Source organism: Rousettus aegyptiacus, unplaced genomic scaffold, assembly GCF_014176215.1.
Source record: "Rousettus aegyptiacus isolate mRouAeg1 unplaced genomic scaffold, mRouAeg1.p scaffold_m13_p_10, whole genome shotgun sequence".
In the NCBI taxonomy this organism is placed as follows: domain Eukaryota; kingdom Metazoa; phylum Chordata; class Mammalia; order Chiroptera; family Pteropodidae; genus Rousettus; species Rousettus aegyptiacus.
The window spans coordinates 22,032,522-22,053,539 of NW_023416285.1; the positions used below are offsets into that span (position 1 = coordinate 22,032,522).

At 42.4% G+C, this 21,018-nt stretch overlaps 1 protein-coding gene across 9 annotated transcripts in view; it reads left to right on the forward strand.

Moving 5' to 3' along the window:
• CUNH4orf19 (chromosome unknown C4orf19 homolog) overlaps positions 1 to 14,479 on the forward strand; it is a 68,714-nt gene extending 54,235 nt beyond the window's left edge. For 5 of the 9 annotated variants that reach the window (XM_016140720.2, XM_016140726.2, XM_016140724.2 and 2 more), the window contains 3 exons: positions 5,886 to 6,029; positions 11,904 to 11,957; positions 12,840 to 14,479. In XM_016140720.2, coding sequence (XP_015996206.2) covers positions 11,926 to 11,957; positions 12,840 to 13,704 — 897 coding nt within the window. In that variant the 5' untranslated portion in view covers positions 5,886 to 6,029; positions 11,904 to 11,925 and the 3' untranslated portion in view covers positions 13,705 to 14,479. The other 4 variants (XM_016140729.2, XM_016140728.2, XM_036227600.1 and 1 more) reach the window with 3 other exon arrangements.
• The last annotated feature ends 6,539 nt before the right edge of the window (positions 14,480 to 21,018 follow it).

Sequence of the window (21,018 nt, forward strand, 5' to 3'; positions counted from 1 at the left end):
TAGATCAGAAATCTGGGAGCGATGCCCAGCCCTCCAGGATATTCTGATACAGTCTCAAATTTAGGAACCATACCGTAGGATTACAGACCTTCTTCTGTTTTGTTTCTCTCTGGGCCTTCTCCCCAATTCCCTTCCCATTTCCATCTTCAGCCTGGGATATAATCTGCTCTATATCTTATTCCTGTAGAACCAGCCTATTCCCTACTGTGTGATCCTGAAAGTAATATATGCCTTGTCCTTGTTTCCCTGTGTAAATACTAGATGGTCAAGCTGCCTCCTTCATGCAAAACCTTATGAACCTTTGAGGTTCATCGATCTATTCTGTCCTTTCCCCTACTTGTTGCTTTCATCTGGGGACTTTTCAGCTAAACGAACCATTCAACACCACAGGATCAAAGTCTTCTTTACTCTCTACACTCCGGTTATCTCACTTTCACTGCAATTAACTTCCATTGACATATCCAGGGCCATGTCATTAACAGTAAACTTTAATATACCAATATCAAAACACCATCTTTTAGCTCTCCAAACTTCTCATGCTCAAGATGCGGGTCGCTGGCCTTTTCTAAACCTCATTGGGATGCCCAGTCCCTAAGATTCCCCTCTTTCCTTAGGCAAACTCTCAGCAGGCTGCCATACCTATCCAATAGAGACCATTCATTACAGTCCATTGCTTCAGCCACCCTTGCCAGCACCCTGAAAGTCAATCCCTGTTGTCTTTTACCTCAAGCTAAGACCACATAATAACCCACATTCACGGGCCTTTACCCAGATGGCCGGACAGTGCTGGGAGGGGAAAACATTGCAAGGACAACACACATTGGCATCACTCAACTTTGGTTTCTGACCGCAGCCATCCGTCAGCTCTGCTCAGCCATCTTTCAGTGGCTTCTCTTCTCCGCCACACACTACTTCAAACCTGTGACCCTGAGCTTTCACCCCGGCCCCTCCAACAGACTGCCCTGCCCACCATCTCAATAAGAAAGCCAAGCTTTGCACCCCCCCCCCAGCCTCCCACCCTGCATCGAGAAATATATCCGTCTGCCCTCATCTCTGTCCCTCTGGGCTTCAAGGAAGAAGTGAGGATCCCGACTTCTTTCTAAAGGTTATATCTTCATATGTGGTCTTGACTTGATTTCCTTTATTTTCCCTCACTCTCTCTGTTATTGTCAGTTTCTTTCAATTATCTTTTTTGCTTCTCAGCATGTAAAATGTATTTACTTATTTCTCACTCTCCATAAAACCATCCTATAGTCCTGTATTCTATATCATAACTACTTCCTTCTTCATCTCCATCCTCTCCAAACTCAGTGAGAGTCTTCTATACTCCATTTCACATGTCCCCCTCATTCCTCAACCTACTGCACCCCAACACCCACTTCCAAGGTCCTGTAACTTTCCCTCACTTCTTACCCATCAACCTCCTTGTTGCTAAAACCAATGTGCACTTTTCTATCCTTTCCTTTCCTCTGTGGCATTTGACACTGTTTAGTGCCAGACTCCCTCATGTCTAACTCCCTCCTCTCTCGCTTCTTGACAGCAATGCCTGATTTCCCTCCTGTTCTCTGAACATGCTTCTTAGTCTCCCTCGTGAGCTCTTCCTGCTCCACCTACTAAGAACAGACATGTCAGGTAGGGCAGTGAGCAGGAGACCCGCAGGATCTGCATAGGTGAAAAGGTAGAAAAGACATCGCAACAATTAATCAAATGAAATGAGCTAAGTTGTGCGAAGAAGGCAAGGTGAAAGGTAAGATGGGTGTGGAGGTCTAGCCTGGCTGGAGGTAGTGTGAGTGGGCAAAGGAAACAGCCTATGACAAGGTTTTTGACCAGGAAAGAAACATAAATTTGAAAGAAATCTAATGTAAAGGAGACATAAGTTTAAAGATTTAAAATAAAGCTAGTGCAGCCAGGGAAAAAAAGAGAGATGATGCATTGGAGAGTTGTATAAGCAGCAGAAAAGACTTTGTTCTTCATCTTATCAGATTCTTATTGGTTTTTGGTGAGTTATAGCTGTTGATTCTCATTAGTCACTGTAGTTATATTCTATAGAGTCACTTCAGACAGTGAATTAGTGAAAGTGGTGAGGTTCCTGGGAGCCTCTGGTCACCACATTTTCATCACTCAAGCAATATATAACTTTGTTTTACAATACATAACTTTTCTTCACGTGTGTTTCTGTTTAAAGTCACCTTATTTAATAAAAACATTGCTAATCCATCAATACTGAACTCAGAGCTGACAGCACTATAACTCACTCCTGAACAAATGTTCTCTGTTAAGTACATTATAACCTTCTTGCTCTTCAGAACATGAGAGGGCACTTCCATACTATGCCATTTTAAACAGCAAAATTACCAAGAAAAAGCACAGAAATATGGCACTAAATAAACCACGAAAAAGCCACTTATTTATAATATGAGAGCTGAAACAAGAAGGCACAATGTTGCTTTGAGGTTAGCTAGAAATGTGTGCATTGAGTGACTCAAATTCTTTACCTCTCTGTACATGTCCACGAATGACCTCAAAAGCACCCCATGTATTGATTTGGGGGTTGCAGATAAATTTTAGCAAGTAGACAAATTCACAAATACAGAGTCCACAAATAATGAGGATTGATTGTAACATAAAGCATGTAGATTAACGCTTGCTATATAGGACGCTCTGTGTAAGTTTGATACTTTTATCATCTTTTTTATTATTATGTTATTAAATATCCTGAGAGCACTGGACACTTTTGAACAGCTTTAGGCAGGAGGAGTGATATGATTCAGATTTGCGTCCTGAAAAGATCATGTGACTTCTGTGTGGAAAAGACACGAGCGGAGACAGGTGACAGGAGGATATGGCAATAGACCAGGTTAAGAAAGAGGTGCCGATGTTGTATTTAGAGCGGGGCAATGGCAGTGCACGTGAAAAGGGTGTGCTTAAGAGAGACAGTGTAAGAGGCAGCATTTCTGCATTCCTGAGCCGGCGTTGCATTCCCGCAGGAATGTGCTCTGGAACTCCGCCGGCACGCTATCTGCTCACCTTCGCACACAGCCTTTTCTAATCTAACCCAAGTCGATTGAGGCGCTCCTCGCCTTCTTAAACATGTAATATGATATTTCAATCTAGTACACATAACACTATATTAGTCATCTATTTATAAATCTGTCTACTTTGCTGAACTGTTAACTCTTTCCAGATCCCTGGAGTCAAGTTCAGAATTTGGTGCATGATAGCTGCTCAGGAAATATTTGTTGCATTAATGGACAGCAGGGATCCTCTGCCCCTTTGTGTCCTAGTAACTAGCTGCGTGTTGCCTCCAGCAGGCACTCAGGGAACCTTACACAATCTTTTCAAGTGCAGAAATTATTTCTATAATTCAAAAAAATATCGGGGTCTCAATTCTGCACACATAGGGTCAGCTACAAATGTGGGACGATCTGTTTTTTCTTGTCTTCTATTTCATGCTTCCATCCTTGAGTCCACATTTATAAAATAAGGTGATTGGGTGGGATGTTCCCTAAGATTCCTTATGATTCGGGCACTCTTGGACTCCAGGAATTACCCAAAACTACTTCATTCCAAGTATCTAACTCCGAGCCATAGCTATCATAATTTGTAGCCCTATAAGGCCGTATTGTATAAACTCACCACATTATCTCCTCCAAAACTTCCTCATCATTTTTAGAACTTAAGTTTTTCTACGTGTTTTAGGTTTCTTCCTGTTTTCTCCTACCTCCTAGATAAGAGTACTTCCCCGAATTAGACACATACCCTGTATGGGAGACAGGCCCCAATTCTCACAGGGTTCCCGGGAGAATTTGGTCAGAATCTATTTTTATTCACAGTGTTTAGAAGTAACTAGCACCCAGTAGTTACAGAATATTCTTACAATGACCATGAACATGAGGGCAGCCAACATTTATTAAGAACCTACTACTTACCAGACACGCTTTGCCAGGCACATCACATGTTTAAGTCATGTGATCCTTGTAGGAGCCCTGCATGATTTGATGCTGTTTTCTCCATTTAGTGGTTGGCAAAGCTGAAATTCAGAGAAGTTAAGCAGTTTACTCACGGTCGCCCAGCTTAGAACGGGCCGATCCAGACTGTGGCTCCAGAGCTCACTCCTTTAATTGCAGTAAACAGACTGTCTTCCACGTTCTTTCTTCCTGCCCTTCTGGACTCCCTCTGTGATTTTATACATGTTCTTTGACCAGTCCTTCTGGTAACGTGGCCATAAAAATAAAAACTATAAGGCACTGATGCCAAGGGTGTCTCTGATGCTTGTAAGGAGACACCCTACAAAAGATTGGTGATGCTGAGCTTTCTAATGTAACTTGAACCAAAGTCAAGTACATCAGCCCAACAAGCTGAGTCAAGATGAGATTTGTCGTGTCTTGCTGTTACCGTGGTGGCCAAGAGTACAAGAACAGGGAGCCCACTGAATCCTACGTTAAAGGACAAAGAACTACATGTGTTAAGTGAAAATACACCATCTTCATTTCAGATTTGTAAAATCTTCTCAAATAAGCTATGTCTGTATTATCTGTGGATTCCCCAAAGTGTACTTGTTCATATTCTCAGAAACTAGAAGCCATCCAGAGGGTGATGTCTTCCCCCATTTCAGCTGGGTCTCAATCTCGGTGCCGCAGCGATCACCCCTGTACGACACACTTGTTTTGGTTTTGAATGGCATGATCTGTTTGTTCATCAGTGAGCAAGGTTCTACCCAAGTAGTAAAATTTGTGGAAAACATCTAATTCCATCTCACTAATGAAAATCCGTTATTTTAAATGAGATTATGGGTATGATTAGGTCATCTCTCTATATGGTCTCAGCCACTTTCTCTTCTGTGCTGTGTGATAATTTGTATGATTTCCTCAACACATACTTCAGAAGCAACTGATAAGCACAGGGTGATATCTGAATTACCAACTCCAAGAGATTTAGATATTTGTTTTAAGCTGTTGAACTGAAGCCTCCCTGAGGCATTTAGGGGCATATTAAAAGTCAGCTTTCTGTCACTACATTAATCATTGAGAATGGGGTAATATAGCCTGGTGCCTATACTAATAATAGAAGTGCCTTCCATATTTTAGCATACACAGAGAACATCTAAACTTATTTATTACCCATCATCATTCACACTCATTAGTGATGTTGCATATTTTCATATGATTACTTAAAATAGTGTGAAAGTCCTTATGTTCCTTATGCTTTCTCCAGTGACAGTTTCAGAATATCTATCTATATAAGAGGGGTTTAGGAGCTTAGAAGGGACTCAAGGAGATTTGTCCGGAAGTCACATTGCAAAGCAAACAGACAGATTTGGGGTGGGAAGAGAACTTGACAGAATTGATGGAGGGCTAAAGTTCTTTCCTAACCACTGTTGACATCCACTTGTGACCTGTCCTATGTTAGGCATGCAGCAAGCAGCAACATGTAGATTAGACAATACCTATTTTTACAGAGTCCGATACTGTTGTTGTATGCTATTCGATAACATAGCCAGAAATCCTTGACCAAGATATTATTTGTATTAGACAAGATCTAGCCAGGAAGAGGAAGCCCTCCCGTAAAGCAGGGGGAAGTTATATAGTGATTGGATTATGCAAGTTCAAAGAGCTGGGAAACCAAATGAGCCGGTGAGATAACACAGAGATGGTCCAAGCAGGAAGGCATTACCACTCTAGGGCGAGACACAGAACTGGACTCTGTGTCAATAGATGGAGCCAAGGTGAGGCATCATGGCTCTCCCTGGCACCTTGGAGGGCAGAGCTGGTGGGCATCCAGGCTGTGGAGGAGATATGGCCATTGCCAGAATGGACAGGGTACTGTCCAAAGCAGAGAGGGCAGAAGGGAAAAATACCTTGGCATCTCCCATCTTCCCTTTCTAGTCTTCTGCCAGCACCTGCCATTGGTGTGGCCTGATCCAGAGAGCAGCGGTTTCTTGGCATTGTGGTACCTGAGAAACCGAGTGAGCACGGGAAGGCGGGACAGACCGAAGAGCAGCTGAGCGGTGGGCCAGCGCGGTGTCTCAGGTTCGTTCCAACTGTTCCCCAGTTATTAAGCACTCGGGTTGTTCCGATTAATCCCGTATTGTTGGACACTTGGTTTATTTTAACTTTTACCTGTTAACAACCCCCATAGAGAAGGATAAAAAAAAAAAAAACATAAATTAGAAAGTGTTCAAAAGCAAATTCTGGAAAACAGACAATTTTTAGAAACTTAAGAGAATTATAAAACTGTACCAGTGGGGGCTGAGATTGGGAGCAGTGACTATCGGTATTAGTTTCTGACCAAAATTATGTTCTAACCAAATGATCATGTTGGCCAGCTTTGTTTGTCCATTATTTTGTCACCAAAAGGGGCAGTGGCAATGGTAGCTACTTCCCTTTTTGCCAAAAACTCCACGAGCCGCAGGGTTCTTAGGCTATTATTCCTCCGAACTTTAAGTAAACCTCACCTAGACCAACCAGCAGCACAGCACAGCAGAGAAGCCCGGCCTGCCCTGATTTCCTCCCAGCAGTAAAGCAGCTGTTCTCCAAGTGCTCTCCCAGCAGCGCCGCACCAGCTGGGAGCTTGTTAGAAACGCAGGTGAGCGGCCCACTCAAACTCGGGTGGATTCCTTACGGACCCCTTGGCCTCTGCCCATCTGCATGTCCACCAGGATCCACACCTCTGCACACCACAGTGTGTATTCAGTAATGAAATGCATCTTGTCTGCTCCACACAGGAGCCTACTCCCAGGAACTACAGTCCGTGGAATAGGGCCGTAGCTTCTTAAACTCTTCCCCTAAAACAGTTCCCAAGTGCAGAAGGATCTGGGGCAGGGGACAAGGGGGATTGGTGAGGCATCTAGAAGGTTGACCAGCAGATGCTGACAGAACTGGACATTTTCTGTAAGCCTTATGTTTAATTCTAATAATTCACACAAGTTTCTCCTTTCTAAACACAAAATACTGAATTTATTTTAAATAAAAATAATGGGTTCCTTCCTCAGAAATCTTCAAAGTGGGGCATGTGTATTTTGTGGCTTATCTTTACCTTCTAGTTCATGGCCACATACTAACCTCCAGAAGACAGGTCCCCAAGACTAGCCCTTGGAGTCCGAGGGAAGGAACTAGACCACAGGCTCCTCCCCCCATCCCCCGTCCCCAGCCTCTTCCAAAGAATTATTGTCCAGGTGGGAGAGCAATGCAGATTCTCGCATTTGGAAATTTGATGAGCAGTAATTTTGTCAAAAGAGGCTCTGTAGAAGTGCAGGAGCCTTTGACCCTACTGTGGTCAAGCCAGTCTACAAAATAAACCTCCAGCTAGAACCGGAGGAGACCCTGCCATGTAGTGGTGCCATGGCCACCAGGACTTAAAGGTGACAATAATAATTGTCCAAAATATTTACCATGTCACTAACTCGCTAACTTTGCCTGCATAGCAACACACCTACACTGTTTGTGCCCTAATTAATTAATTAATGTTTCTCGAGGCCTTTCTCATACCAAGTCCCTCTTGAAATTAGCTTAAATAACCGCTCTATATTGCCATCTAGTGTTGAATAAACAAAACCACACCTATGAGATTGTCAGTGCCCAAATCAAGAGGATCCAGTTCCCTTTTGCAAAAACTAGTGGATCACAAGCTGCTTCTTATTGTGTAATTAATTCAGTGGACTCAAAACAACAGAACTTACCAAGACAGATTATATTACTAGAAAACATACCACATATATAAAATGAATAATTATATATAATATAAACATATACTCAGGAAATATTAATGAAGATCATAGCAACAGCCTTAATAATAGCTGCACTGTACTGCTTTCTAATTTTTCTATCCATTTATCTGTGAAATACCAGGAAAGGTCTTCCCTACATACTCAGGAGCACAGCTAAATTCAGAGAGCTCAGTGGGATTTTGATGAGCGCCTTCACACTTTTTTTTTCCCTTTAACTTTCGACATTATTTCAGACTTACAGAAAAGTTGCAAGAGAAACACAAAGAACCCCCATATATTCTCTGCCCTGAGTCCCCAAACGTTAACATTTACCACATTAGCTTTGTTCTTCCCTTTCTCTTTACACACACACACACACACACACACACACACACACACACTTTTTTTCCCCCTGAATTATTTTGCTTAGTTACAGATCCCATGCTCCTTACTCCTAAATACCTCACCATGTATTTCCTAAGAACAAGGGCATTCTCTTATATAATAACTGTGCAATGATGACAATCAGGAGATGGACATTGATTTCATACTCTTAGCTAATCTACAAAGGCAGCCCTTTCCCGCCAGGTGGAGCCTCTCCCTATACCCTTGACTTCCAGGTGAATACTCAGTCAATTTCTCTGCCTGGTTAGCAAACTCCTGGCTCTCCTGGCCTCCCCGTTTCTTCCCACCTCCACCACTCTCCCCCTTACGAAACAGCATTGTCCAGCAAGCAGACTTAACTAGTAACTGATGAGACAGTGTGACATCCGTCTTCGAGCGCGGAACAGTTTAACTTCAACACAAAACACAGGACAGAGTTAGCCCCCATCACAGGACTCCAGGAGGAGGCAGGCGCCAGTGGTGATGGACTCACCACCCTAATGGTATTTGCTTTTCTCTGTGTAAATGAGATGATGGGTGTGAAGGATCTGCCCTTCGCTTCTCTGCTGCTTTTTTATAGTCCAAAGAGAAAGCAAATTTTGACCCTGCTCAGTAATAAAGGACACCTGACAACTGATTTCTCACTTTTAACCTAGCTGTCACCAAAGTGCGGGGGGGCGGGGGGGAGAGAAAGCAGATGGACCGCCCATTTTGAACTCAGTCTTACTTCAAAAGAACATATGTTTTTCCTCTTTCCATGTATCGTGCTAGACAAAGAGTGTTTGTTTCTTACACCTGGCAATAGGAGAACACCTCACCAAAAGCAAGATGTAGGTGTGGGAGTAACATCTGAAAAGACAAATAGACTGAACTTGATATTAGGAACTTGATATCTTCGTACCAGGAAAGATAATGGCAGATACAGGCAGGCAGGGGTTGTCTGTAGATACATGAGTCCCCACCCTTTTCATCGGTGGTCACACAATCTTGGACACTAGAGCAGGTCTCATTGGGAGAAGGAATGTCACTGGGGAAGGAAAATGTGGGGCCAGCCAAGAGAGGGCAGAACCTGTCATCAGGAAGAGGCTGTCTCCACTGAGCTTGGGGGAGGCACAGAGCATGCCCCTCAGGTGTGGAGCCAGATCTGTAGGAAACCCATGTGGTGTGCCCTGATTTAAAGGGGGGGCAGTGGAGGAAGAAGCCAAATGTAAACTTGATCCTGAAAGGGGAGAGCCATCAAAACATTCTTTACAATCATGGTTTTGAAGAAAAATACAGATTCTGTGGTTTTCCTGAGAAAGAAAGAAGGGAGCCTAAAACCCACAGATGCAGTGTAAATTCTATAAGAAACAAGGAAGTGGTGGCTCTCGAGTTGGGCTCTTAAATCTCAGCATCATTGCGTCTCAGTGCATGTTGCTTTTGTGGCCACAGCCACAGCAGCAGAGGGTAGGGACAGACTCTCCAGCTCCAGCCAGGCGAGGGCTCCCCAACACTGACCTTAGTCTCTGTGACGCTGGGAACAGAAGGCGCCACTCAAGACATGCCTCTTGCGTCCTTCCTTCCTTTCAGAAGAAGAAAATCTTCCCTATGTACAACTCTTGAACTCACCATTTTAAAGTTGACTGACCTGATATTTTTCAATGATTAATATTTATTTCACAATTGCTTCAATTACATTATTATGACCAACACTCTTCTCTCTCTCAAACACTTTAGAGCCCTTTTTTCTTTTCTTTTGACTTTTTTTTTTTTTTTTTGGCCACCTATCCTCTTGGCTGTTTTTTTTTTCTTTTTTAAATAGTGTCCAAGATAAACAAAAGGCACTGCCAGCATGGAAGGGGGCAGAATTTTAGAGCAGGGTGTGGAGGGGACCAAGGGGGAGGGAAAGAGATGGAACTTTTATGTCCTGTTTATCCAGATGACAGATGAATTATTAGAAGAGAATAGACATAAATGGGGAGCAGAGGCTAGAAACAAAATCCTGGGCTTTGGAAAGGGGATAATTTAATTGAGAGTGCTGTGTGAATTTGGGCCTCAGCTATTTAACCTGTAAATGGGGATAACGATATACCCTAGTACATGGCGTTGTTGGGGACATTGAAGAACACAAAGGTTGTACACACAGATTACTGGCTAAGCCCTAATGATTTCCCTGTCTGTGGAACTTCTGTTGCACTTGGGGTTTATGTCTTTTAATTGGTGCCATAGTTAAAAGAAATACACCATTTGGCCCTTATGCCAGAAACAAGTATTAGTTAGTATTATTAATGCTCTTGTTTGTATGTATATGTCATGGCAACCATACATCTTTCTTAGGTGCAAGACGCAAGACTTCCATCTTTTTTTAAGCATGCTGTATCCCAATGGGGCTGCGTAATAAGTATACACGTATTATGAATATTAACTTGTATAGTCCCCAACAATGCCATGTCCTAGGTAAGTCATTATCCCCATTTATAGGTGAAATAGCCGAGGCCTGAAGTCACACAGCCGGTACGAGGCAGAGCTGGGCTCTGAACTACATAATCCAGGCAAATCCCCCCATCTCAAATCTTCAAATCTGTAATCACATCTGCAAAGATATTTTTTTTTTTCTTTTTGGTCATATGAAGAAGTAGCATTCACAAGTTTCAGAGATTAGGATATGAATATCTTGGGGTGGGCAGGGCATTCTTCAGCCCTCCCCACAGGAGGCGACTTGTAGATTTGATTTATTAATTAAACCTAGTCCCCTGTACCCAACCAACCAGTCTCTACTTCTTAGAAAGCACCAGCCATTGTCTTATGAACTATCATCCTGGGAAATTCATCCATGACTGAAAGAAGGCAGGAGGGAGCCCAGGGGAGGCAGCAACACAGCAACAATGAGAGATTGCTCTGTTCCAAGTGCACGTGTCTTACAGAGACAGAGGGCCTGGGGCTTGAGTTTATGTTATTGGCTTGTCTTTTTAAAGGTTATAGATATTAGAAATGGGGAACAACTTAAACATTCTTTCACATTCATTTTTAGGATTTTCAGAGGAAAGACCAGAACAGTGTGGTCAGTTTTACGTGAAGAGAAGGTTTATTCAGAGGGCAAGTACCAGAGGGAAAAAATGCAACCTTGGGAAAGGGTAGGGAGCAGTAGGCAGGCGGGAAATGAAAAAGCACAGACTGGGGTCCATCTGCCACCAGGAAGCTGGAGAGGGCACGTTCGAGAGGTTGGGGCGGGGGTGGTCCATGAAATTTAGCCAGGATGGGTCCAGTGATAGGAAAGACAAAGCAGGAGCAGTTTAGTCCAAGTGAAGCTTGTGATGATGACTCCAGCAGTCACCTCCTCAGGTCTGTAATGTGGAACTCATAAATCAGCTACCTTATCCTGATGTCCTTGAACATAGTAGATAATTCTCTGGCAAGGAAGTTTCTTGCTCTCTTACACCTCCTGCTCTACACAGTGGCTGCACCCCGGTTAGGTCCCTGTGTCCCCTGGAGAAGGCAATGGAGTAGAACACGTACAGGTCCTTTTCAGTCCCACCGTTCCCTCCCTAGCATTCTTCAGCCTGTATTCATTTGCAAAATGAAGATGGTATATATAATTCCCAGCGTAGGAGAAAGGGTCTGGCACAGAAACAAGTACAATAAATGTTTGAGAACTCTGAATCACTGATTTTTGATACACAAAGGCACTCCAGTTCCTCCCCAACCCATATTACCTTTTTTTTTTGCCAAGAATTGTGACTGCTAACTTTGAGTATCTAGGAAAGATAAAGCAAACTTAATTTCTGTTAACATGTCATTCACTATGTTTTCTCCTTTTTACACTTTCTTTTTCCAGATGGTAACAAAAAATAATCCAGATGGGGTGCAGGTGCTGTAAAATGATACAAAGGTAAAGTTGAAAAAAATACCTCACTCGAATGGAGGGATTCATAATTACCTCGGAGGCGCTTTTAAAGACCCTGCATGGGTTCAGCGCCTTTATCCAGCTTGAGACATGACCAGCATTGCCAGGAAATTAAGAGTTGGAAACTCCTTTGATATATAAGAGGACATGTGGCCTAGATTTTAAACTGCATCTGAAATGGCATCACTGAAAATAAATTGCCCCGGTCACACATGTGCTTTTAATTTTGTGCAGATTTGATATGATAAAAATGTGGGTAATAGGAATAGAATTGTACATAAAAGGGAAAAAATTAACTGATGATTTTGCTTCCTTAACAAAATTATCTTTATTATTCTAGTTCTATTCCATACACATATATGTATATTTTTATCCATATATATACTCACACACATACACATATATATACTTTACTCCACTTATATCATAACGCGATCTTAGGCTTTATTCAAACAACACTTACTGTATCTTTCATGCTAGTCCAGACGTTTATTATTTTGATGTCTGTATAATTTTCTATCGAAGGGATATACCATCAGTTCTTATTTCTCTCTTATTGGACTTGCATTTTTTTGTTTGTTTTTAAATTCCACGAACCACTTTGTACTTTACCTTCTTCCCACACTCTTGGATTTGTTCTTAAGATCTAATTCCAGTGGTAGAACATTTTTACACCAATTATATCTATTTGATTAAGACACACATATAAGCTTAAAAAGAGTAACTAATCACAGAAAGTAACAGGAAGAGAAGAAACAGAGCCTGTAACAGAAAGTAGTATTAATGAAAATTAGTGAGGAATAGAGTTATTAACAAACAAAGTTAACGAATAATTAACCTGACTGATCTTCATTATTCTCACCCCAGCTATCTCTTCGATCCAGTTCAGGTGTCCTCCCCTGGCTATGTCAACGAAGTAAACAGCTACAAGTTAGATGAAGATGGCGCTGTTAAGTTAAAAGGCAAACAGAGCTGCGAAGTCCTGGTGCATAAAAATGACCTTCAGAGTGAGGGTTTGCAGCGGACTGCGAGCAGAAGCAGAACAGCGGGTCCGGGTCCGGGTACCGTCAATGGCGTTGGCCCCGCTGCCGCTCTGCAGCCCACGGGGGATCCTGGGCCCTACCCGGGTGGCCGAGGTTCCTGGGCCAGTACCTCGAACAGCATGCAGCCGACCCAACCCGTCCTCGACGGAGGGGGCACCAGGGGACAGGACCGTGTGCTGCAGGCCTTGGCAGAGACCCGAGTCGTCCGAAATGGAGACCCCAGAGTCCCTTCCGAGGTAGAATGCCCTTCGGAGGTGGAAGTCCAAGAGCACGTCCTCCAGATACCAGCCCCGGACTACTCGGACTACTCGCAGCATTGGGGCGCAGCCGGAGACCACGTGGACCGGGAAGAAACGGATCGCCTTTTCACGAGCCATGCCGAGGGGGCGCCGCCGGAGGGAGCGCGCCCCGGGGTGGGGGCGCAGGGCTGGAATGCGCCCTTCTCCGCGAAGCGGAGCTGGGACTCGTTAAACGAGGCCGTGGCGACCGAAGTCCTGAGCGTCTACTTTAAGGAAGAGGATCCTGCCCGGGCCGTGTCTGCGACCGATTCGAGAAACGGGTGGGAGGACGCCCGCGGCTCCGCCGGAGGCGGGAGCGGGGACACCGCGGACGAGGACGCGGCGGTGGCGGAAGCCCTGGCGGCTTTAGAAGCGGCGACGGCGGGAGAAGACGTGGACGAGGCGGATTAGGGGCGCGGCTCTGCGCCGGGAAAGGGCGGCGCCGCGCGGCCGTGCCGGATGCGCTTGCCCGCAGACGCATCCATTCCCTGCAGCGCGCACCCACCGGCGCAGCCCGACCACTTGTTTACAGCCAGCGCCCGCGCTGGTGGTCGTGAGAGCCGGTGCCGCGCCGCTTGCTGAACACTGAGAGCATCCCCGGGGAGATGGGCTCTCACTCAGGACCGAGAACGAAAATCAGACTAGGCCGCGGTGGCGGTGTCTAGAAATGAACCAACCCCCAGATGTTCTGGAGAATGCTCTGACATCCCAGCACTCAATCCCGGAGCGCCGACGCGCAGGACATGGTCTGTGTCAATTCTTTATCTTGCCTTTGAGAGCCAAACGTTGGACCCAACCTGGAAGAGGTAACTACCCGCGCTTAAAGTGCCTATTGTGTCCACACCAGAGCATGGCTTACCTTCAGGGACAATCACCCAGGGAACTAATAACTAACCACTTGTTTGACAGCAAGTTAAGTTCAGCAGCTTTCAGGGTGGAGTAGAAGACGCTAGTAAACAAATGGTTAGTCATTAGCTGTGATATTAAGACACCTTGACCTTAACTTTTTTACATTATTACTTTTTAAATCGCCTTTGGGATTGGGGAAACCGGTCAAAATAATTCCTAAAACTGCTTGTTTCATATTCGGGTTTGAAGTTCATGACATTTGGAACAGCAAAGAGATATATGGAGTGTTTTATGCCACTTAATTTCTGATTCTGATTAAAATATTACAACATATGCAGCTGCCTGTCTTTTCTCAATGCTGGTTCTGATTTTCCCAGTGTCAGTGGCCCTTGATGTTTCTTACGATCTGAAGAGCTAGATGGCTATAAAAGACCAGGTGTGTTTGCCAAGAACGGATTTGGCTCTCTGTCCCTGGGGTCCAAACTCTTGACACCATGACTCCATGTTCCTTAAGGATGAGCAAGCCTTCTTTAGGTTTCAGCCTCCCATTTTATAAAACAGGGACAGCCATTCCACATGGCTCAATGGAGAATTTATAGGACGATCAAGACTATCTAGAAAAATGAAAATATGGAAGATGTATAATATTTCATAACAGGCCCTTAAATCTGACCTTGGTTTGATTTCTAGCTTTACCATGTGATCTTGAGCAAGTAATGTATCCCTTCTATTTGCTCACCTGTTAAGAGAATAATAATAGTACATACTTGTAAAGGTTAAACAAGATTACACAAGTACTGAGCACAACTCTAAACTCTAATACCGTGAAGTACCTGCAATCACTGTATTTTGGTAATCATTTTACATAAAACATGATTTCTGAGGCTTACAGCATCTTTAAGGATGACACCCTAACAAATGCTTAACAGACACATGTTACCCTTGCTGTATTTGGTGACAAGTCATCTCTACATATAAGGTTACTCGGAACCCTTTAAAGATAAACTGTTTTCTCAAAAGCTAAGCAGGGTGGGGCCTGGTTAGTACTTGGATGGATGGGAGACCACCTAGGAAGACCAGGTGCTATAGGCGTTATTAATTGCACTGTAGGTGTGTTCGCTATTGTATTTAGTATACCAAATGTTTAATATTTCAGAGTGTTTCCTTCTAACAGTTTTCCAAGTGTATCTGCTGGGATTAGGTCCCACTGCATATGATAAATGGCTCATAAAAAATAGAGATTTATTTACCTCTTATATAAAAGAAGCCTTGCCGTAGTATTTCGGGCTGGTGCTGTTCTGTGGTATCAGTGACACATGCTCCTTCTTGGCTTCTTTCTCAAAGTCACTGTGTAATTCAAAATGGTTGCTGGGGCTCCAGTCATTAAGTTTGCTTTCCATGTAGGAAAAAGAATAAAGGGTCAGAAGATCTCACTCTCTGTTAAGGACCTCCCGGAAGTATAATTCAGCCCTTCCACTCACACCTCACTGGTCAACATCTGGTCATTTGGCCACATCTAGCTGATAAGAAAGGCTAAGAAAACTTATCTCTCTAGTTGTGTGCATGGCTTTCTCAAATAAGTTTAGGATTCTGTTACTCAGAAGGGGAAGGTGGACATTGAGTTTTGAAGTGGTCAGCTTACAGTCCTTACCACATCAGGTCCTCAAAACACAAAACCCTGGGATAGAGCCAGTGTACAAGAACGTGAAACACTGAATTCACATTTAGTTTAACACAGAAGGGGTTTAAGCCTTTGGTCCAGGGGAAGGAGGACTGGACCTCTACAGCCATCTCAACTTCCCGCTGGTATCTTTAAAACAGAAGGATGAAAGAAGAAAATTCAGACGAGAGGTGTACGTGGATACTAGTGCAGACAAATCTCTTTCCCTTGCACAGAAATACACTCTGCAGTTACCCATCTATATCATTTTACATCTCAGGACTGTTGCAAATATTTCACCATGATCAACAGCTCACCTAAGCGGTAATGATTCTTTTTGGGCAAATAATTGCTTCAAAAGGGTTAATAGATGACCAAGAATTTCAAGTTGCTGTTTTTTAAATCAATTCTGGCCCCTTTTGTCTTTACCCCAGTATACAGACTCCACCAAAGGATGTCACAGGAACATAAAAATCTTTAGGTTGAAAAGAAACTCCAGAAGTGAGCTTTATCCACCAGGTTGTCTAGCTGCTGTCCGAGCATCCTGCTCTGTGTAGCATCTTCTTCCTGGAGCCTGGTATCTATCACCTCTTATCAGAAAAGTGATGCTGACAGTTGTGAGCCTTTTCAAACATTCTGGACAGTTTGAAAGCACAGATGCACTCTGAATGTAAGGCACTGGCTGTGATAGGAGCAGACATCACATTTCATGATCTTAGCAAATTGCATCCTGCAGATATTTATCATGTGAAATCTTGATTTTGATTTAAGGTTATATCTATATTACATATTGGGTTTTTGAGCTAAGAAGTTACATTTCACTTTTTACTGGGGGAAGTTGAACTATCATAAATATGAAGGTAAATGTTTTTCCATGGCTTCCAAGGCAGATAGTGGCCAATTGTTACAACTGTCAAACCAGATCCCCAAAAGAATGAAGAGAAATTGAGGTTTCCTAGTGCACACCCATTTGTCCATGCTCGGTAGTTCTTGGCCATTTACCCTTTCCCTTTTTATGCTTCGCTCTGCCTCTGACCCAAAGGGTAAGTTTCTCTCTTCTCTTCCTAACCCTTCTATCAGTGCCTCCAAGCAGGACACCTTAGGAAGGATGAAGGAGGCACCAAACGTAAGTAAGTGAGCAAAAATCTGACTTGCTTGGTTCTGTCATCTGCGTGCAGACACAGGAACGCGGCCTCCAGTCTTAGGCTTGGACTCTGTTCTTCACCCAGGGACTCCTAATTGCATGAGTCTTCTTAGTGAATATGTGAAAGTTCTTCCTTTCTGCTTATTTTTCCCCCTCCAGGTTAAACCTCATTCATCTTAAAAGCCTCTACTTGGGAAATAGTGATAATGAAACAGAAATAAACTGACATCTGCTTTTTTCATGCTAAATGCTTTCCCTGTTGATTTATGGAAAAAATAAGTTGCTTACTTACTCTGTAAGTTTCTTTAGTGTCTATGGTTATAGCAGAAATATCTAAACAGTCTGACTTTTGAAGAACCCTCAGCTACTTTAAGAAACAACAGTTTAGGCAAAACCATTAAATATGCTGATTACACCTGCACATTGAAGTCAGTTGCTTGGAGCTATTAGCAATTTTTTTTCCTACTAAAGCAACTAATAAACAAGTGCCTTTTGCCTAGATCTAGGGTAGTGTGTGGCACAAGGTGGGAACTCAACACGTTATTTCTTGAGTGAAAGAGAAAGGTTCTTCACAGGACAGTTGAGGAAACGTCATGCAACTAAGATTCTGAATGCTAATTATGAAATTGTGTATATTGTCATAAAGGCATAAATGCAGGCTGCAAGAGCACATGTCTATATGAACTTGAGACACAAGAGGTTACATTTATTATTCCTGGTCTCCACTCTCAGACTGCCCCGCTCCGTTTAAACAGCGAGGTTTTCGGGGGGGGGGGGGGGGTCTGTGGACAAAGCAGAATTTGAGCAGCCGGTGAAGGTTTGGTCTCTCATCAGACCACATTACCTTGAGGGCCTTAATCCCAAATGGAGACCAAGAAACTTAAGAAAACCGATGTTTGAGGCCAAGCAGTGGGACTCTTGGCTGACCACATTCTTCAGTCATCTTAAACTCAATCTTTAAAATCCTCAGAGAGAATGAAAGAAAAGATGCATATCTATGCAGCGAGACTCAGACGTCGCTTTTCTCTTAGCTCCTAATGGTGGGAAAAGCACATGAGGATGGCTCGTATCGTGACACCTGCGGCCCTGCGCCGTGGCCTCCGGTGCCCGCGCCTGGCACCTCGCACATGCGCCTCTTTCATTCCCGCAAACCCAGGGTGGAATTACCCTGTGTCTCTTGCTGACAGTACGACCTTGGGTTTAAGTTCCTGACTTTTTCCAAGCCTCAGTTTCTTCATCTGTAAAATGAGGGTCATTCCTTCCTCCCAAAGTTGAAATCAGATGTTCTTAAATTTCAAGGTGCTTTTTTACCTTTTTTTTTTTTTTTTTTTTAAAGCAGTCCTCTGGGCCTCACTTCTCAGAGATTTGAAGTCAGTAGGTCTTGGGCAGGCTGCCGGCAGCCGCAGAGGTGATGTGAGTGACCCTCCAGGCACACGTGGAGAGACACGTAGACTAGCAGGAATCGCCTCATCTTTTTGACCTTGCACCAGTTATCAATGAAAAGTTTTGCCCTCTTATCCCTCATAGAAGTATGTTTGCAAATACATTTACCGTCTTCTTGTATTAATATGTAATATAGAGTAATATAACAGAACAATATAAAGATGAGTTAACAATTAAATATTAGAGTTTTTTATATTTTCTCTCCACATGCCTGGGTTATGTGATACCTACTTTGAAAACTACTAATTTAGAAGCTAAAATGAACTATCTGTAAAAGCACATTATAGATAGACAAATACTGGACTAACTTTTTTTGACAGCATGTGCAAAACACATACGGATGTGAGTTATACACTTAGAATATGAGCAAATGTGAGTTATACACTTAGAATATGGGCAAATGTGGAAACACACACTAATAGCACTCATCTACTGTTCATCCTCACTTCACCCTTTGAACTTGACTTTTAGGAGAATTTTATATTTTCTGCTCTTAAGCATTTTTGGAATAGTTAATATAAAACTAGAGCAAAATATGATCAAGAGATAAGAAGGCAGACAAAGAATTGTACTTACCTCCCTCATAAAAACTATACATTCCAAACTAATATTAGTGAGACAGATGATGGATGGGCTGATTAGAATATTTGTTTAGTCTGGATTTTGCTATTTTAAAAAGCAAAGCCATAAAAATTTCTTTTGACATCAGTTACCAACCTTTAAAGAAATCCCAAAAGTATTATTTTCAGGATAAAAAAAATTTTTTTTTAATCCTTTTCCTTCTTCAAAATAGTTTTAAATCTATGGAGAATAGTGCATGTAAACCTTGATACGTATATAAGCCAAGGAAGATTTCATAGGTCAAGAGAGTCGATGGCCTCTTCTCATTAATGAACATGCTCTCCCTGTCTTAAATGTTGATTCTTAGAAAAGAATCAGAAGTTTTAAATTAATCATTTATGAAGCCATGAGATCACGGGCTCTAAGATTTTCATGACATAAGCCATTAGACAGGAGGCAAACCTAGAACTATTAACAGTTTATAGGGAAAAAAATTTATAACAAGAAAAACATTTGCAAAGACACCACTTCAAGATAATTTGCCAAATAGTACAATTATTGATATATAATTCTTATTCAGTAACAATTTCTGGGGCCTACCAATTATAGTTTTTGGTGCTTAATAGTGCAAATGTGGCTTAACTTTTTAAAAAAAAAAAAAAAACTGACACTTGTTAAGCATTTAGTATAATGCATCATCTCAAGTCTACCGTGACCCTATAAGTTATGATATGATCACCCCAACTCACAAATGGGGAAGTGGAGGCTCAAAAAGCTGTGTATATCATTCACGCTCCCACAACCAGCCAGTGGCAGAATCTCAGCTGAGTCCAGACTGAACAACAGGGTGTTCCTTTGAAGGAAAACATACCACAGCTTCTCCGTGGAGACAGACACATTGCCATCAGACAAAAAAGGGCTGAACCAAAATGTGACATATCTAAGAAGAGAAAAGTTTCGGCTTCTGTTATTTCGGGGAACTCAACAATCACAACAATAAAGTGAATTCTGAGGTCTGAAAGGTGAGAGAACTTTAGAAAAAAGCGCTGAAGGTAAGTACAATTCCGTTTTGGAGAAGTGAAGTTACACATATTGGCAACCGGGAAAGACTGGTTCCGAGGAAGATTTTAAGAAAGAATTGAAGAATTTCAGTCAAGGCCTGTAAATCTCGGACACTGTCTACTATTAATGGTACTTGTGTTTTCATAAGGATCATAGGACCACGAGTTTATTATCCTACAAAAGTTGGACCCGTGGGCCATCCATGCTTTTCTTCAGTTTTGTCACCTGTAAAGCAGAAGTGACAGCTACACCCCGCAATGGGCTATAGCGAAACATATCGATACAGAGTATAACGTGGTTAGCACATATCCAGTATGAGGTAAATAATAAATGTGAGGTGTGATCAGTAAAAATCATTTCACATTGGACCACTATTTATGAGTAGCATCCAATACTTTTTTTAATAACCAAATTTTGATTGCTATGACCACCAAAAGCTCTCTGAACCACTTCTAACATTAAACAGTTTCTAAACTACGGAAGTCCTTTTCTACCTACATTAACAATCATCTCAAAACAAAAATGCATCTTGGGAGTATTCAAATTTAATATATTATCATGTAACCTTCATAAGACACACAGTCATTTATATTTAGTTACAATTTTAAGTCATACTGTATTTAAAGTGAATATGTGGTCTATTTTTTTTCCTCCAAATAAGCTGTTATAAAATGAAATGCATTTGTAATGCAAGACCAAAACCTTAGGTTCGGCTGATTGGATTGGTTATTTTAGAGGGGCGGTTTCATTTGGTATTTTGAGTTGATCAGCATTAAGATATTTATTCATAATAAGCCCATAAATTTTGCAATGTGGGTATAATGTTACAATTCTAAGAGCATTTTATTCTGAGCTAGATTAACTTGCAGATAAAAAATAATCAAGTTCTTTTTAAACCCACTGAGATGACTATACTAAGTTCATGTCTTATCGTAAGAGTGATAAATAAGACAGAATGACAGCCTGAATAAACAAAGAATTTGCCCCTGGCCTTGTAGATTTGGGT